We start from the raw sequence: 17,006 nt of genomic DNA on the forward strand, positions 1-17,006 counted from the left end.
ATTACTATTGCCTCAAAGGGAGAACCTATCATGAGAGTTTATTGTGGAGACTTTACAACCACTTTAAAGCATTTGTTACCCCAACATTTCATATTCCTAATACGTGGCCGCTGTACCATGTACTAGTATGTGAAACTATCCTGTTCACTTTGTATTGCCTCCTTTATGTGAAATCCCTGGTGTTCCTGCCAGTCCCTCTGCTTTCCTATTAAAAAATGACCACACTAAGCAGGAGAACACAATGTGGTCAGTTCTCTAGCTGTGCTGGGAACTCAGTGTGCTGTCTTCCAGTGATCAGACTTGTCCTGACATGCCCCCGCTGCACAGCCATTCACTGGGAAGCTCGGTGTGCTGCTGCTTCTCCTCCTCCCAGCTCTTATTCAGCTGAGAACCGAGGGAATGTGATCACTTATAAAGTATGGAGTCTGGAGCTGTCCCAAAGTCCTCAAATGGACTGAAGAGAGACATTGGGTTGGTAACATGGAGCAGAAGGTCATCCGCATAGAGTGAGAGCTTGTATTGACGTTGTCCAACTGGGATGCCCTGAATGCCGGTGTTCTGACGTAAAGCTATTGCGAGGTGCTTCATGGTAAGTATATAGTAATAGAGAGAGGGGGCACCCTTGCCGAGCGCCATTATGGATCCAAATAGGATCTGAGAGAAGACCATTGGAGTGAATTTTTGCTGAAGGACATTCTATGCATTAAGGTGATAAACCTTCTTTGCTGCAGCCTTTTTGCTTACCTGAGCCCGATCCGATGCAGGGATGTGCACGAGCACAGCGGCTCCAGTCGCTGATAGCAGCAGGAGCCCGCTGCTGTCAATCAAATCCTGTGACATAGGAGTGGTGGGCGGGGCCAAGTCTCGCTGCCTGTGTCAATGGATGCAGCAGCAGGACTCAGGCACGAGCACCTGCTGGTGCCCCCACGGAAAGCCGCTTTCCGTGGGGGCACCCAATGAAGAGGAGTCTGGAGCGCCGGCGGGGGACTCCAGAAGAAGAGGATCATGGCTGCTCTGTACAAGAATTGCACATATCAGGTAAGTATAGACATATTTGTTATTTTCATACAATAAAAAAAAGCTTTAAAACCACTTTAAGTCTCGAGCTGTGCTTTTATAACCACTCCCTGTAACACACATATCAGGTCTTGAAACTGGATGGGAGCAACGGTAATGTCAGGCAGTGTTCTTTTAAACAGTGGAAAATGACAGGCTTGAGTTGAGGGTTAATAATCAAGAAATCACAAACCACCACGTATTACAAGATTTATGCATTTATTTAAACCAAAAAAGACATATACAATCCATCCCCATATCGGTCACTTCCATTTTCTTTTGGCAATTTACTGTGATGATCTCCTGAAATACTGTAGATAGTTGGTGAACACAGATATAGATAGATAGATAGATAGATAGATAGATAGATAGATAGATAGATAGATAGATAGATAGATAGATAGATAGAAAAGAGAGGGAGAGAGAGAACGCTGTAGATCTACTAGCATTTAGAGTCTAATGCAGGACCTGGAAATGCTATTAATTTGAAATATGTCACTAAATCATAAATATGTCACCCCCATACCAATTACAACATATGGAACATATAACTACAATTTTTAAAAATGTACTATGAACTGAATTTGAATGCCCCTCATTTTGTTACTCTAAAAAAATGTGTTCTCTATTCTTTTTTGGACTTGGACTTTCCTTTAGAAGACTTTCGTCTACAGCAGCATCTAAGGGTGAAGGCACAGCATTTAATACTTATGAAAAGTGAAGTGACCAAGACGGCAAATAGGAAGGCAAATACATCTATGGAGTGATACTGAATCCAGTTCAAGTCATGGGCAGCTGGGCGCAAGTGAGGAGCTCCTTTGTGTCTCATGACAAACTCTACCCAGTGCACTGCCAGGTCCAGAGGGTGGATGGGCCGGTCAAGATGCAGATCAGAAAGCCGCTGAATGTTTTCTTTGTAACTAAAGAAATAAGAAACATGAGTTGTCACAGAGTCTTGCAGTTTTACTACAGATAAGTAGAAGAAGCTAAAATAAAACCAGGTTTACTTTTCTTATCTAATGTTTAGTTTCTGGCTACAGTCCATACGAACAAACCCGAAAACGGTTGTACAACATCCTCTTAGCCAGAACTAGTTCAGGAATTTTAACCACTTGCCTACTGGGCACTTAAACCCCCTTCCTGCCCAGGCCAATTTTCAGCTTTCAGCACTGTCGTACTTTGAATGACAATTGCATGGTCATGCAAAGCAGTACCTGAATGAAATTTTTATCATTTTTTTCACACAAATAGAGCTCTCTTTTGGTGGTATTTAATCACTACTGGGTTTTTTTTTTTTTTTTTGCTAAACAAAAAAAAACCAACATTTTTGGGAAAAAAAAAAACAGTTTCATAGTTTGTTATACAATTTTGCAAACAAGTAATTTTGCTCCTTCGCTGATGTGTGTGTTGATGAGGCTGCACTGATGGGCACTGATAAGGTGGCACTGATAGGTACTGGTAGGTGACACTGATAGGCATTAGGCAGCACTGATGATGAGGCACTGATTGGTGCCACTGGTGGGCATTAATAAATTGCCACTGGTGGGCATTGATAGGTGCCACTGGTGGGCACAGATGAGGCGGCGGTGGCTCTCTGTGTTCGGGACCGATGTCCCTGTGTCATAAGCCGGTGATCGGGTATTTTTTTCCTGAGGAAAAAAAAGAAGCCAATTACCGTCTCTGTTTACATTACATAATCAGCTGTCATTGGCTGACAGCTGATCACGTGGTAAGGGGTCGGGATTGGCCCTTACTCCGATCTATAATCAGCCAAGTCTCATTGACTCGCTGATCACAGAGCACGCCGTGCACACCCTGTAGGGGGTCCGTAGGCAGCTCATGCATGGGAGGACGTACATGGATGCCAATTGAGGCCCGCGCTGTAGCCATCTTTCGGGCTTAGGGCAGGCACAAAGAGGTTAAACATGAAATAATAGTAATAAAAAGCAAACACACCAAAAAGCGAGTTCTAATTTTTGGTTGAAGTGGATCCCTTTAGGTATTTAGGCTGGGTCCTTAGTGGGGAGCAAGGGACTAACAACAACATCCTAGCAGCTAATCAGAGAACAGCACGCTACTGGTTATTCTGCTGGCCATTTGGCACTTTATGGGCCTGTGTCAACAGTCTTTTTTGCTTCAGAACTGTTTTCTCCCACTACCAGTCTACGGGAATGAAAATGTAACTTATGCCGCGTACACACGGTCGGACTTTTCGTCTACAAAAGTCCGACAGCCTGTCCGACAGACTTCCTGCGGACTTTCGGCGGACTTGCAGCAGACTTTCTAACGAACGGACTTGCCTACACACGACCACACAAAAGTCCGACGGATTCGTACGTGATGACGTACACCGGACTAAAATAAGGAAGTTCATAGCCAGTAGCCAATAGCTGCCCTAGCATGGGTTTTTGTCCGTCGGACTAGCGCACAGACGAGCGGATTTCGGGGTCCGTCGTAGTTACGACGTAAAGATTTGAAGCATGTTTCAAATCTAAAGTCCGTCGGATTTGAGGCTGAAAAAGTCTGCCGAAAGTCCGGAGAAGCCCACACACGATCGGATTACCAGCCAGCTTTAGTCCGTCGGCGTCCGTTGGACTTTTGTAGACGAAAAGTCCGACCGTGTGTACGCGGCATTAGAGTATAAGTTCACCTTCGGGAACATGTTACATGTTTCACCCGGTTTTAGGGTGGAATATGTAACATGTTCTTGCTCCTGCAGCTCTTTCTCCGTTCCCCCTTCCTTTTTACAGCAGGCCGGAAATCTTCTCCCCGTACCCTCTGTCACAATTTGAAAAAAGTGTGGCCGTGTGGGGCTCCGCCCACACATCATTTATTCATGGAGTTCTGTGAATGAATAGACTACCGGTTCGGACAGCCTTTGCGGTTGACAGCCTGTAGTTCTCAATGAACCACGAGGGCGTTCGTGAGCATCCTCATAGTTCATTGATTCTTCCTGGACTGAAGTACCTGCCTGCCCATATTGAAAGTACAGGAAGACAGCTACGCTGACAGTCTGCAGGAGCGTAACATTGCATCCGTGATCTGCTGATCGCGGGTACAATTTTTTACAGGCTCCTAAGAAAAAAATTAATTCACATTTTTTTACCTGCAAAACGGGCAAAACTATAATTTAAAGCAGATCAACTGTAGTTCAAATATATCTGCAAAGAATTCTGGATGATCTCAGAGGAATTTTAAACTGATGTCAAAAGAGTGTTGTGTTTTCTGATCTAAGCCCATCGACATCTAGTGGTTTTTATTACATCACTATAATAACAACATTACATATTGCACTACAGTAGGGTTGATTTGCTAAAGGCAAATCGTTTATTTTGCAAGGGAATTTGCCCAAGAGTTTAGTGAAAGAGGTGAAACTCTGCTGACTTCCATCATCCAATCATGTGCAAGCAAATATGCAGGTTTTTTTTCCCCTTGCACATGATTGGGTATTCTTTGCTAAGTGAGACTGCACCACATTCACCAAACATTGAGGCTAATTTCCTTGCAAAGTAAACAGCCTATTTGCCTTTAGTAAATAAACCCCATTGTTTCTATATATGGACCTGGGTCCACATCTAACCACCAAATATTTATATTTCCTTTACATAGCTGGTCAACACGCGCCCTGCTGAGGTAGAGCTAGAGTTCTCCAATCAGCAGTTAAAGGAGGTTTATTTTTTTCAGAGCTAAAGCCCTGACTTAGCAAGGGGCATGTCAATCCTGTGCAGAGAGACCATTGCTTCAGCTCAGAGCACTGGTCTTCTGGTTCTCTGCAAGCAGTCTGTGTTTCAGGCATTTGTCCTTGGGCGCATATACTGCCCTAAACGTTAGTACCACAGTGCACTGTCCAGCCGCAGCACATTTCAGCCTCTCAGACTTTTACAGGTTGCTGGCAGCAGGGCTGGACAATGCACCTATGCCTTCTACCTGCACTAAAATGTTGGGATCTAATGCACCTGGGCTAAATGACCAGTGTGCATGAATCCTAAGATTTTGAACACTTTTTGTTTTGATGCATCTGGAATTTATCTAGTTGATTTGCACTAATAGTTTGGCTGAGCTTTAAACTCCTAAACACCTAAATGGATACCAATGTTTTTTAGCTAGTTCATCATTTTTTTTCCCTCAATAAACCTGTGCTTACAATCTGCTTTACTTTCTTGAATCCAGTCTGATTTCATTACTGCAGACTATGAAGATAGAAATGGAGCAAATGTCATTTTTTCATTCATACCTTGAATTGTTTATAACAGATGTCAGAGCATTGCTAAGATCTTCAGGTATCAGGTCTAAGACATTCAGTGTGATTCCCCCTCCTCGAGACTCAATCCTCTTAGCGTTGTCCATTTGGTCACCAAAGAGTGGTAACATGACCATGGGGACTGCATTACAAATACCTTCATAGATTCCATGTGAACCCGCATGAGTGATAAAGGCACGGGCCTTTGGATGAGCTGAAAAAAAAAAAAGTACAAAACGTGGTTGCTGAGGAACTTTTCTGCTTCTTTTGTTGTTGCTTGTGTATGAATGCAGCAGCCATCTTTAACCATTTGAGCTCCTGAAGATTTTACCCCCTTTCATGACCAGCCATTCTTTGCTATTTGGCACTGCATCAGTTTACCTGGTAATTGTGCGGTCATGCAACACTGTACCCAAACTAAATTTATATCACTTTTTTCACACAAATAGAGCTTTCTTTTGGTGGCATTTGATCACCACTGGGAAGTTTACTTTTTGAGATATAAATATAAAAAAAAAAAAAAATGAAAAAAAAAAAAAACGTTTTTTTTTTAACTTTCTGCTATAAAACATATCCAAACAAAAAAAAATCGAATTACTTCATAAATCTAATAAGTGGTATCTCTTTCAGCCTATGTGTAGCACCCTAATGTTTAGGCAGGGTTGCTAGTAAATTTATTTGCCAAGTGATAGTTGGCTTGGCTAATTGATAGGAGGTCAATTGACTTGACCCTAATTCTTCTCTTCTGTCACTAGATGGCCAGGTATCTGGTGGCATTAGATAAGACAAGGGCACTGCAAAGACAGATTAGGAATAAATGGGGTGTCTCAGCCAATGGGCAGGGATTTTCTTAGGTCCCTTGGCCTGCTGGGAGAGCCTATTTATTTGGGTGAGGTCAGGTGATCAAGGTTCTGTGCCACCTGGATGGTTGTCTGGGTGGACGTGTGTTGTGCTGCCTCAGGCTGCTAGGCCAGAGTCTGAGGCCTATCCTGGGGACATCTGGCTGCTAGGCTGTCTGAGGGCCTATCCTAGAAGCGAGAGAGCAGCGTAGGTTTGGGATTGCGGCTTACAGTCTAACCAAAAGTGACGGTTCTGCCGGTCGGAGGTAGAAGGGAAGCTGTCCCTACTAAGGGACCATCCACTTTATTACTAGGGGCCACTGTGAGTGACTGAAGCAAGTACCAGAGCAGTATTCTCACCAACCAGGGATGGTGAAAAATTGGGAAACTTCAGCAGATGACAAGCCAGGGACCCAGCCAGTGGAGGTGACGCTTGCAGAGCAGTATTGTGTGTCAAGCCAGGGACCAAGCAGGCTAGTGGGGTGACGCTTGAGGAGTATCAGTGAGTACCAAGCTAGGGATCCAGCAGGGACGCGGGGTGACGCTTGAGGAAAATACCGAATGAGAAGATTGGAAGAGCTCAGGGGATCCAGTGGCAGTGGATCAGCAAGTCTAGTGAAAGACTGGGAGCTCAGCTGAGTGAAGATCTACAATAGGAGATTGTTGAAGAAGTGAATAAGTTCATTACAATCTTTGTTAGAAACGGTTTCAAAATTGTTGCTATAGGAGACAGCAGTCCTGCTGAAGTGGTATCTTGCTGGATGCCTTTTCCTGCATGGCTATCTACCTATAGAAGTCTCTGAGTCTGCCAAATTAACATTGCAACTACTAAAGGGTGTCCTGGCCCTAAACCTCTCTCCCACAGTTCTGTTTAAGAGACCATAAATCTCTTTGCATTCAAGAAGTGTCTGGCGCCCATGAATCTATCTTACACCACCATGCCTCGTAACCCACTCTATACAGAAGGATGTTGGCTGTCCCTTACTCTGGAGGTCACCATTAGGCCTGGAGAGGTACATATGTAAAGTTCAGACTCTGCAATGACTTCTATATGAAGAGAGTATGTCTATATGACAAAAGAACATGTCATCAATATCTATGTTATAAAAATACTAACTTAAGCTACTAGGCCAGCACCAAGCCTCAAGTGCCTCTCTATTGGGCCATGAGGCTACCTATCACTTTGGACCAGTAGAGAGGCATGGGATGTAAAAAGAGAGGAACCAAAGCAGTTGAAGTTTGTGTTAGCATTATGGAGAGAACTACGGGTTTTCTCTAAACTCGGTTAGTTTAGTTTTGGTATTAAATGGAAGAAAATTAAAAAATATTGGTACTGAATGGAGGAAGGTAGTAACCAACTTCGTCCAAAAAACATATTTCAAGAGACAAAGTGCACACCTTTTTGTAAAGTGTAGTAATTACTTCAAAGCATATCAAAAACGTACCCAACAGATCATTCTGTGGTAGCCATTTCACTAGGTGGGTATTTTCACCTAGATTTGAAGGCACTGGTCCTGTATACCTCCATATAACCTGAAAGGAGAACACAATAAATGAGTGATTTATCCATATAGAGAAATAATATGGTAATGATATGGTGTTATAATTTACATCTACTATATTTAAAGCAGCATTTGGGCTAAAACCTTTTGGATAGAGAAAGGGAAGGTTATAATCCCTGTTAGATTTTTTTTCGCCATCTCTGTCCCACTGCAGAGATTCTCCTTCACTTCCTGTCCCATAGGCAAACTGGAAGTGAGAGGAAATCCCTGCAAATTAAAGGAATTTCTTAGGGACCACCGGGTTACCAGAACTAGTGTCCCCATTAGAAGATTTCCCATCTATTACTTTTCCTAGGAAAATCCAAAATGTGGGCTTTTCTTTAACTTTCATTTTCAATGATAACGATAAACAGGACAAATAGAGAGGGTGGATCTCCTTAACGGGGGCACAGACAGCAATAAAAACTGAAAGGTGTTCTAATCCCCTCCCCACTCTATCCAAAACTAATAAAAAAAGTTTTGATTTTAGTTATACTTTAAACGTAATTCATTTTCATTTCCAGTAACAGAAAACTCTGAAGACCCATTCCTATAATGCACTACAATAATAGACAAAGGTTAATGCAATGCATTTCAAGTAGGATGCACTACATTAAGGCATTCAATTTAATTAGTCCTTTAAACTTAAATTAAGTTTAAAGGACTAGTAACACAACTCAAAGCACGAAAAATAAGACCTGCTATTATTATTTTTAACACACCACAACATATTCCACAGACAGTTCACATGCATATGCATTGTTGAGGTTGGGCTGATTTTCAAAATGAATGGCATCTCAGTTTGTAATCTAATGAGAATTGTAGGGAAAACTGCCTACTGTCTGTTTGCAGATTACGAAGATATAAATGGGCCCTAAACCTGATTGTATACAGTACATTACAATCTAATTTGTACAATCTACCAACAACTATGTGGTGCAACGGCCAGCCTGAATGGATAGAAACTGAATAGGCTCTTTACGTACAATACGGGCTGTACTTTCATTAACATACACTCATTTCTTTTTTTAAAAGATCAAAAACATTTTTTCAATTCACTTCAAGTAGAACTAAAAAGCAAAACTGTTTTGGTTTTGAATAAACTAAGGGGGGCTTATATCAGTTTTTGTCATCTGTGTCCCATTGGGGGAATTCCCTTCACTTCCTGTCCCATAGCCAAAACAGGAAGTGAGAGGAAATCCTTGGTTGTCACCAGGGTCACCTGAACTAGTGTCCCTCTTGGATGATTTCCCCTCTATTCCTGTTCTTGTAACAAGCAAACATTGGGTATTTTCTTTTACTTTAACTTTCAGTGAAAATGGTAAAAAATTTTAAATAGAAAAGATAACGCTCCCCAATGGGGACACAGGCAGCAGTAGAAAAAAACTGACAGGTGTTCCAAACCCTCTCCCCTCTATACAAAACTTGAAAAAAGTTTTATTTTTAGTTTTACTTTAAGGAACACAGAAAAGCAGATTTTATTTATTTGTTGCTTTATTTACTGGGCTTTAAACAAGCAATTATCCCTTGCTATGTGGGCACAGTCCCACAACAAGGGATAATTTTATAATTTCCCCATAGTATTGTTGCACAAATCAACTGAATCTTGCATAGACACATAATTTTATTAATATGATATTTTAACACAAAAACAGAATTTTTCACTTTCTTTATGTGAATATCATAGATCCTTTTTGTAAAGAAAATTAAGGGGCTCCATATATTAGACAGATATTTCACAGCATTTTCCATGTTTATGCTATACATGACTTTTGAAGTTTAATAATTTCTAAACTGTACGAAATACATTATAATATTCTGTATAATGAAGCTATCTTCATAATCAAGGGATTGGCCGGATAGAGCCGTGACCGGAAGTGATGTGAAAAGGCGAGGAACAACGCCTAATTTGTTCCCTGTAACATCTGTACTTATAATTTGTAAGAGTCTATGCCGTTTTTTAATAAATATATTTTTTAACCTGACATATTTCACGATTGGAGATCCCTCTTTCCTCCCCCTTGTCCCCCCTGCATTGAGGTACCGCCCTCACTAGGTGATTGGACGAGTGAAGTTCCGGGAAGGAAGACGGATACAATACATAAACAGAGGAAGCACATCCCTTATCTAGAAGCCTCGGGAGATCCCTCTAGTGGTGACTACATGCCACAACTAGCACTGAAGTGAATTACTGCTACCTGTGAAAAAAAGACAGATGCATCAGAGGAATTATACATTAGAACCAGGAAAGACGGGAGATCCCCCTAGTGGTCACTGCAAGCTATAACTAGCATTGAGGTAAGAGTTAAACAAGCTGCAATAAGACTACGAGGGCAAATAATTGATGCTATTATTGAATTTTATTATTCTTCATTGATTACAAGGACTCTGGACTTCCTGATTACGATTTCATTTTTATTTTTTATTTTTCATATTTACCTATCCGCTTATTTTTCATATATGCTATTCAAAGTGCATGTTTATTTAAATTTCACTTGGATATATATACCTAGTTATATCTCCACTAAATCATATTGAATATACACACTAAGACACCATTTTAAATTAATACAATATTTTAATCTAATTCACTACACACATTTGTTTTATTATATTTCAGTCACCATTAACACTTTCTGGAAAATTTTACTTTGGAAATATATTTTGATTAATATTTGTGCGAAATTATTTTATCAATTTTTACTACTGAGTGTTTTGTGTTACACTATAAATTTTGCTGCACATATTACTACTATTTATCTTCGTTATATATTTTATTCACTATCCATAGTAGCACGAGAGCACTTTCAATATCAGTAGTCTTGTTATTGCAGCAAAAGTTGGAACACCTCCTGTCCACACCACCTAGAAGTCTGGAGAAGCTGTGTGGCATAGCTATAAGCTTACCAGCATTTTAACGTATGTAATTGTGCCCAGGGCTATTAAGAGGTCATTCCATCCAAACTAACATTTCAGATTTAGATAGATGCTGGAGGATTAAACCATGCAACAGAATGTCATGTCTTTTAAGTACTTTAGTGATACATCTGAGTTATCAGGTATGCAACCCTGTAGCTGTTATAAAAGATTTAAACCTTAAAGCAGACATCTACCCATATAACTGCTTTTCCCTTCTGATTGCTCCCCCTCCCTCCTCCATGATTAGTGATTGTCCCCTTACTTCTACAAAGTTTTTAACCATTTCAATACTGCAGCCCAGCACTTGCTCCTTCCGCACTTCGGCGAGAAGGACGTTCACCCCTAGCTACCTCCTGGGATGTGTGACGTGGAAATGTGTTGCTGAGGAGCACCTGTGCACTGTGAAATTCCATACATGCGCACATGTGACATCATGCTCTGCCAGACCCATGCGCACACATGGTGCAACCCCCTTCCCCCTCCCTATTGGCACATCTGCACACACATGAGAAAAGTATGCATGGTGCAGAATAGGTGGGGGGGACCCCAATATTGCTGGAGCGAAGTTGCTCTGTAATCTGCTAAATTATTATATCCTTGACCATGCAATAGGGACATTAGGAAACAATGTGTAATTGCCTGAAGAGTAAGGCTGTAGAGTGATTGGGAAATGATGGCGGTGATGGAGAGTAATGGAGGACTACCTTGGAAGTCCTCAAAGATATAAGAAGCCAGCAGGTGATTAGTCTAGCTGACTTTACCAATAACTGCAATACCACATTTATATTTTAAAGACTAGGAAGAAACACTTACCGTTTGAGGAATAGATCTTAAAGCCTCTGCTATATCCATAGCCTTATGTATAGGGATTTCTGATACCATAGATCCAAGTGAGAAAACCACAAAGCCATGATCCCCAGAACTGTTTACGAGCTTCTCAAAGTCCTAAAGATAGACAAAAATTAAAGATGAAACAATATTTCTTAAGTAAAATAAAATGTGATCATACAAGAAATTGTTCAAGAAATTAAAAAATATTTTTTACTGATACCTAATATTAAATGGAAACCTCCACTAATAACACATCTGCTATAGCCTCATTTGTACTGCTAGTGCAATGAGGAACTAACATTTCTTAAGTAAAATGTATGTAAACCCCAACAATGACTTAGTACTATTTGCTACCATAAGGTCTGTTAAAGTGAATGTCCAGGTACATTTTTTTTTCCTTTTCATAGAGTCGGCTTAGACCCCTTGCCAGGTTTTCACTGCAAATATATACTCTCTAGTTTTACTTGTTTACTGTGTGTTTTGCTATACCTGCGCGTTCTGTCCTGTGCATATTCAATGTTATCTCAAGGAGTCTAATTAGCCCACCTAGTTGTTATCTTGAGACTTTGAATAGTTGAGCAAAAGAAAACTGGACATGGCTGACACAACTTAGCCGATAAAATGCTGTCAACCCACAACAGGACTTCTGGTATAACAAAACTGTATTTTTCTGTACCACAACTGGTATTTTTTCTTGTTGGGTCAAGAAGAAATGTGCGTTTATTGCAGAGATGTAGTACATTGTTTTTTTTTTTTTATTTTGCCCTGACACACACTTTATGGCTAATGGGCAGAGCAATATATATCAATCCTGAATGCCCTAGCAGCAAACTGTGCATGCCAATCTGGTAGTTTTTTTTTTATTATTAATTTTTTATTGAGATTTAAGTAACAGAAAAAAAATACTTAACAACCATAGTAAATATCCATTATTGACATACACATATTAATAAAAATTGATATAAAAATCTCAAAATATTTTTATTCGACAATAACAAAAAAGAGGAAAAAGGGGAAAAAATAATTTAAAAAAAAAGGGAAAGGGAAGAAGAAAAAAAAAGCAGGAGGAGGAGCCCCTCAACTAAGAAGCCCTTCCAACTTCTATTCTTCCTGTTGCTATTTAATGTGTAGTATAAAGGATTAACTGACTCTAATAAAAAAAAAAACTCAAACCCAGCCAATCCAAACACCTCAACTTTAAATTGAATTCGTAACTATATAATATGACTTATTAAAGACCAACCTTTATACTTTAATCCCAGAAAACATGTATATATATATATATATATATATATATATATATATATATGTGTGTATATATATATATATATATATATATATATATATATATATATATATATATATATATATATATATATATATATATATATATATATATATATATATATATATATATATATATATATAATATGTGTGTGTATGTATTGAAAAATAATAAAAACAGACTCCGAAGTGAACAATACACCAAGTGCACAAATCAGAAAATATCAACCCTCAAATCACTAAACCAAATGGGAGCTCTTCTCAGAATACCCTAATCTAAAACATGATAAATATAATACACAAAACGTAAGAGTGGATTATATACACAGTACGGGAACCAATAATATCCTTCACACAAGATACAACTTATCTCAAGTACCCAGAGATCCCCGAGTACAGTTGATTAATAGTGCACTGGGCATAATGTACATAATTCTAACATGTGTAACACACGAAATAAAAAAATCGCAAGTGTAATATGTGCCCAATACGCCGAAAATCAGCAGTGCATTGCGTACAAAGTGCAGAATTCAAAAACACTATGAAACATTTAAGTGCAGAAGGCATTTGGGGGACACAATACCCCCAAGCGCTAAGATGAGGATGAGTATAAATTGCTTATTTCATAAATACTTTAAAGCGGGGTTCCACCCAAATTTTGAACAATATCTGTATGTATTCTCTTCCTTGCCTAGATGCTGACATGCCGTTTAAAAAAATTTAAATCGCCGTAATTACCTTTTATTTTTCTATTCTTCTTTGCACTTCCTGGTTCTCCTCCCGTGGGAGTAGGTGTGTTTCTAGCCTCTCCCAGACTCCTGGGAGCTAGTCTCAGGCTTCCCAGGATGCCACTGAGCATGTGCGGGATCGAGCGGTGAATGCTGGGAGCACAGCATTCACCACATCCAGGAAATAAATGCTTGTGGGCTTCAAATGCCCACAATGAAGATGGAAACTGCCTGCAGTGAATAACATAAGTTATTCTTTCCAACGAAATCTGACACAGGTGCACATATTACACACAATATGTGAGTATGTAATGCTGAGAAGAAAAGTTTGTGAATGAACTAAAAAAAAAAAAAACGATAGATAGTTGGACCCCCGCTTTTAAAAAAAAAAAAAAAAAAAAAAAAAAGAAGGACATAAGCTATATAATGGATTCTAAAAAAAAAAAATTCCCCATAAATTATAAGCCATTTCAATTATTATTAAACTCATCCATTAGCAACTTAAGTTACTAATTCCTCTAGACATATAAGATAGATACTATCCCACATATCTCCCTTCAACCTACATATCCTAAATACTAATGTAATTCATTAGGGTAACGGAAGAGGTAGCAACTCTCTATAAATTAAAAAAAAAAAAATACAGAATTAGCAATCTGGTAGGTAATAATATAGATACTGCGTAAAGTGATGCACAACTTGCCTATTACTGTTTCTGCATTATTAGCCTGACACATGATGTTTATGGAGGAGGACTTGGGAGCAATAAGTCAGGATAGGTTAGATTCAGGCAAGTAAAACTAATCACTGATTTCACTCTATCAATATACTGCACTGACATACATCTTTGCTTTTTTCAAATAGAATATATTTATATGCCATCAGTTCTACAAAAATTTCAAAGACAATAAGCTCATTTTAAATTCATTTTATTTGAGGGCTTTTTGGTTTGTTTTGGCCTACTTGCTGTAACCTGCCTGGTTATACTGTCTAACACAAGTCTTCTACAAGTTTAATTTAGGTTAACTAAAAAAAAAAAAAAAAAAAATGCATAGGTATAAAGCTTTAGTGATTTTTAAAGTAACCGGATGTCTACTCTTTACCAAGCTCATTAAAGGTACAGTATATCATAGTCATTTAAATAGTCAGCTTAATTATTTTATACTATTTTCCTTCCTTTTTTGCCTGGCACAAATGTTTGCCTTTAAAAGTAAGCACCATTTCTATTTTAAGTCAAGAGGTTGAATGGAGACCCAAATACATACTATTTGTATTATATATTTCCATTTTTTTTTCTTTTTTTTTGGGGGGGGGGGGCTTATTATTATTTTATAAAAACACATATAAACATCTATTCTGTAATCATTGTACTATAATCATCCACATAGCATCAATATGGAAAGACCAAAGTACTGGAGCAAGGTGATGTAAATAATCTACATTTAAAATGGCTCTCCATGAAAGAAATTTTTATTTTATAAGTTCTATGCTATTACTGCTTACAACATTAGATGTCTATTATTGCCAGCACAAAGGTCAAACAACTTCATACTATGGCCCCATCGTACAAATGCTGAAGAATCACAGTCTCCTTATTTCATTGTGTACTCAGCTGAAATAAATCTTGTTTATAAAGATCATACCCAGCATGATGGCCTTACTGAACTGATATAGCAAACAGATGTGTGCCCTATCAAACTGCTATGGTCAGCATTTTCTGCAAAATATTAGAAGCTAGGTATTTATTGTTTTTATACATTAGTTTAAAAGCAAATCCTTGTATCCTTTAAAGACTACGCTTACCTTTCTTTTTCTAAATTGCAACTTCCCTATGTTCCAATACACCACTAAAGAGGTTCTAAAGGCAGAAGTTTTTTTTTACCTTAAAAGAAGTTTGGGTTTTAACCCCCCCCCCGAATTGGACCTGGATTACAAGAACATTGATAACTCAATGTCTCCCTCCCACATACTGGTATAAAGCTGGCTATACATTATGCAATCTGATTGTACAATCTCTGTATAATTTCCTTTTGATTTACCAAAACTATGGAATAAGAGGATCCACCTGAAAAATCCATTCTATTTTTATCAAATCAGGAAGGCCCTTGCATTACATAGCTGATGATAGATTTAAAGGAGATCGTGAAATCAGATTGAACTGTGTATGGCCACCTTAACCACTTCAGGACCATTTTGCTGCCCAAAGATTTTGCGTCGCGTTAACTGACAATTGTATGGTCTTGGGACGTGGCTCCCAAACAAAATTGACGTCCTTTTTTTCCCACAAATAGAGCTTTCTTTTGGTGGTATTTGATCACCTCTGCGGTTTTTATTTTTTGCGCTATAAACAAAAATACAAAAGTGACAATTTTCAAAAAAACACATTATTTTTTACTTTTTGCTATAATAAATATCCCCAAAAAATATATAAAACAACAATTTTTTTCCTCAGTTTAGGCCGATACGAATTCTTCTACATATTTTTGGTAAAAAAAAAAAAAAAAAAAATCGCAATAAGCGTTTATTGATTGGTTTGCACAAAAGTTATAGTGTCTACAAAATATGGGATAGTTTTATGGCATTTTTATTAATACTTTTTTTTTACTAGTAATGGCTGCAATCTGCGATATTTATCGTGACTGCGACATTATGGCAGACACATCGGACAATTTTGACACATTTTTGGGACCATTATCATTTTTACAGCGATCAGTGCTATAAAATTGCACTGATTATTGTAAAAATGACACTGGCAGTGAAGGGGTTAAACACTAGGGGGCTAGGGAGGGGTTAAGTGTGTCCTAGGGAGTGATTCTAACTGTGGGGGGGGGGCTGTGTGTGACATATCACTCATCTCTGCTCCTGATCACAGGGAGCTATAATCAGTGACAGTGTCACTAGGCAGAATGGGGAGATGCATGTTTACATTAGCATTTCCCCGTTCTTCCTCTCCGTGAGACGATTGCGGGTATCCCCGCGGACATCGAGTCCGCGGGACCCACAATCCTACTCACGGAGCTCACGGCGGGAGCGCGGGCGTGCCGCCGATGACACGGTGGCAAATTCAAAGGAATGTACAGGTACACCCATTTGCGCAGTCGTGCCATTCTGCCGACGTATAAGAACATGCAGCGGTCAGCAAGCGGTTAAAGGAAGAAATAGAAAAGGGGGAGGTGATGCAGTAAGGTAGTGCATAATGGTATATGAAGGTTCCTGGAAGGTCACATGATGATACAGGAAGTCAGCTCAGAAAGCATTTTTATTTTAATTTGTTCTGAGTGGTAAAGAATGAAAGCTGCCATGGACAAGGTAAGTGAGAGATAAGCACAGTGGGCAGAAAAGACATTAGAAAGTGTTTTCTCACTCGAAAGATTTAACATCACAGCTCCATGTCTGAATGGACACAGGGAGCTGTGGCTTGGCTCTGGTGCCACCATAGCAAGCTGCTTGCTGTGGGGGCACTCAACAGGAGGGAGGGGCCAGGAGAGCCAAACAGGGACCGAAGAAGAGGAGGATCTGGGCTGCTCTGTGCAAAACCACTACACAGAGCAGGTAAGTATAACATGTT

The 17,006-nt window shown here is 39.3% G+C and overlaps 1 protein-coding gene across 7 annotated transcripts in view; it reads right to left on the reverse strand.

The window, feature by feature from the left end:
- Positions 1-1,258: 1,258 nt before the first annotated feature.
- Positions 1,259-17,006, reverse strand: part of LOC141146890 (UDP-glucuronosyltransferase 1A1-like) — a 193,044-nt gene continuing 177,296 nt past the window's right edge. For all 7 annotated transcript variants that reach the window (XM_073633670.1, XM_073633667.1, XM_073633666.1 and 4 more), the window contains 4 exons: positions 11,409-11,540; positions 7,581-7,668; positions 5,291-5,510; positions 1,259-1,976 (listed from right to left, as the gene is read on the reverse strand). In XM_073633670.1, the coding sequence (XP_073489771.1) occupies positions 1,682-1,976; positions 5,291-5,510; positions 7,581-7,668; positions 11,409-11,540 (735 nt within the window). In that variant the 3' untranslated portion in view covers positions 1,259-1,681. The remainder of the gene's footprint in view (positions 1,977-5,290; positions 5,511-7,580; positions 7,669-11,408; positions 11,541-17,006) is intronic.

The sequence above is a fragment of the Aquarana catesbeiana genome, linkage group LG06, assembly GCF_042186555.1.
Source record: "Aquarana catesbeiana isolate 2022-GZ linkage group LG06, ASM4218655v1, whole genome shotgun sequence".
Lineage (NCBI taxonomy): Eukaryota > Metazoa > Chordata > Amphibia > Anura > Ranidae > Aquarana > Aquarana catesbeiana.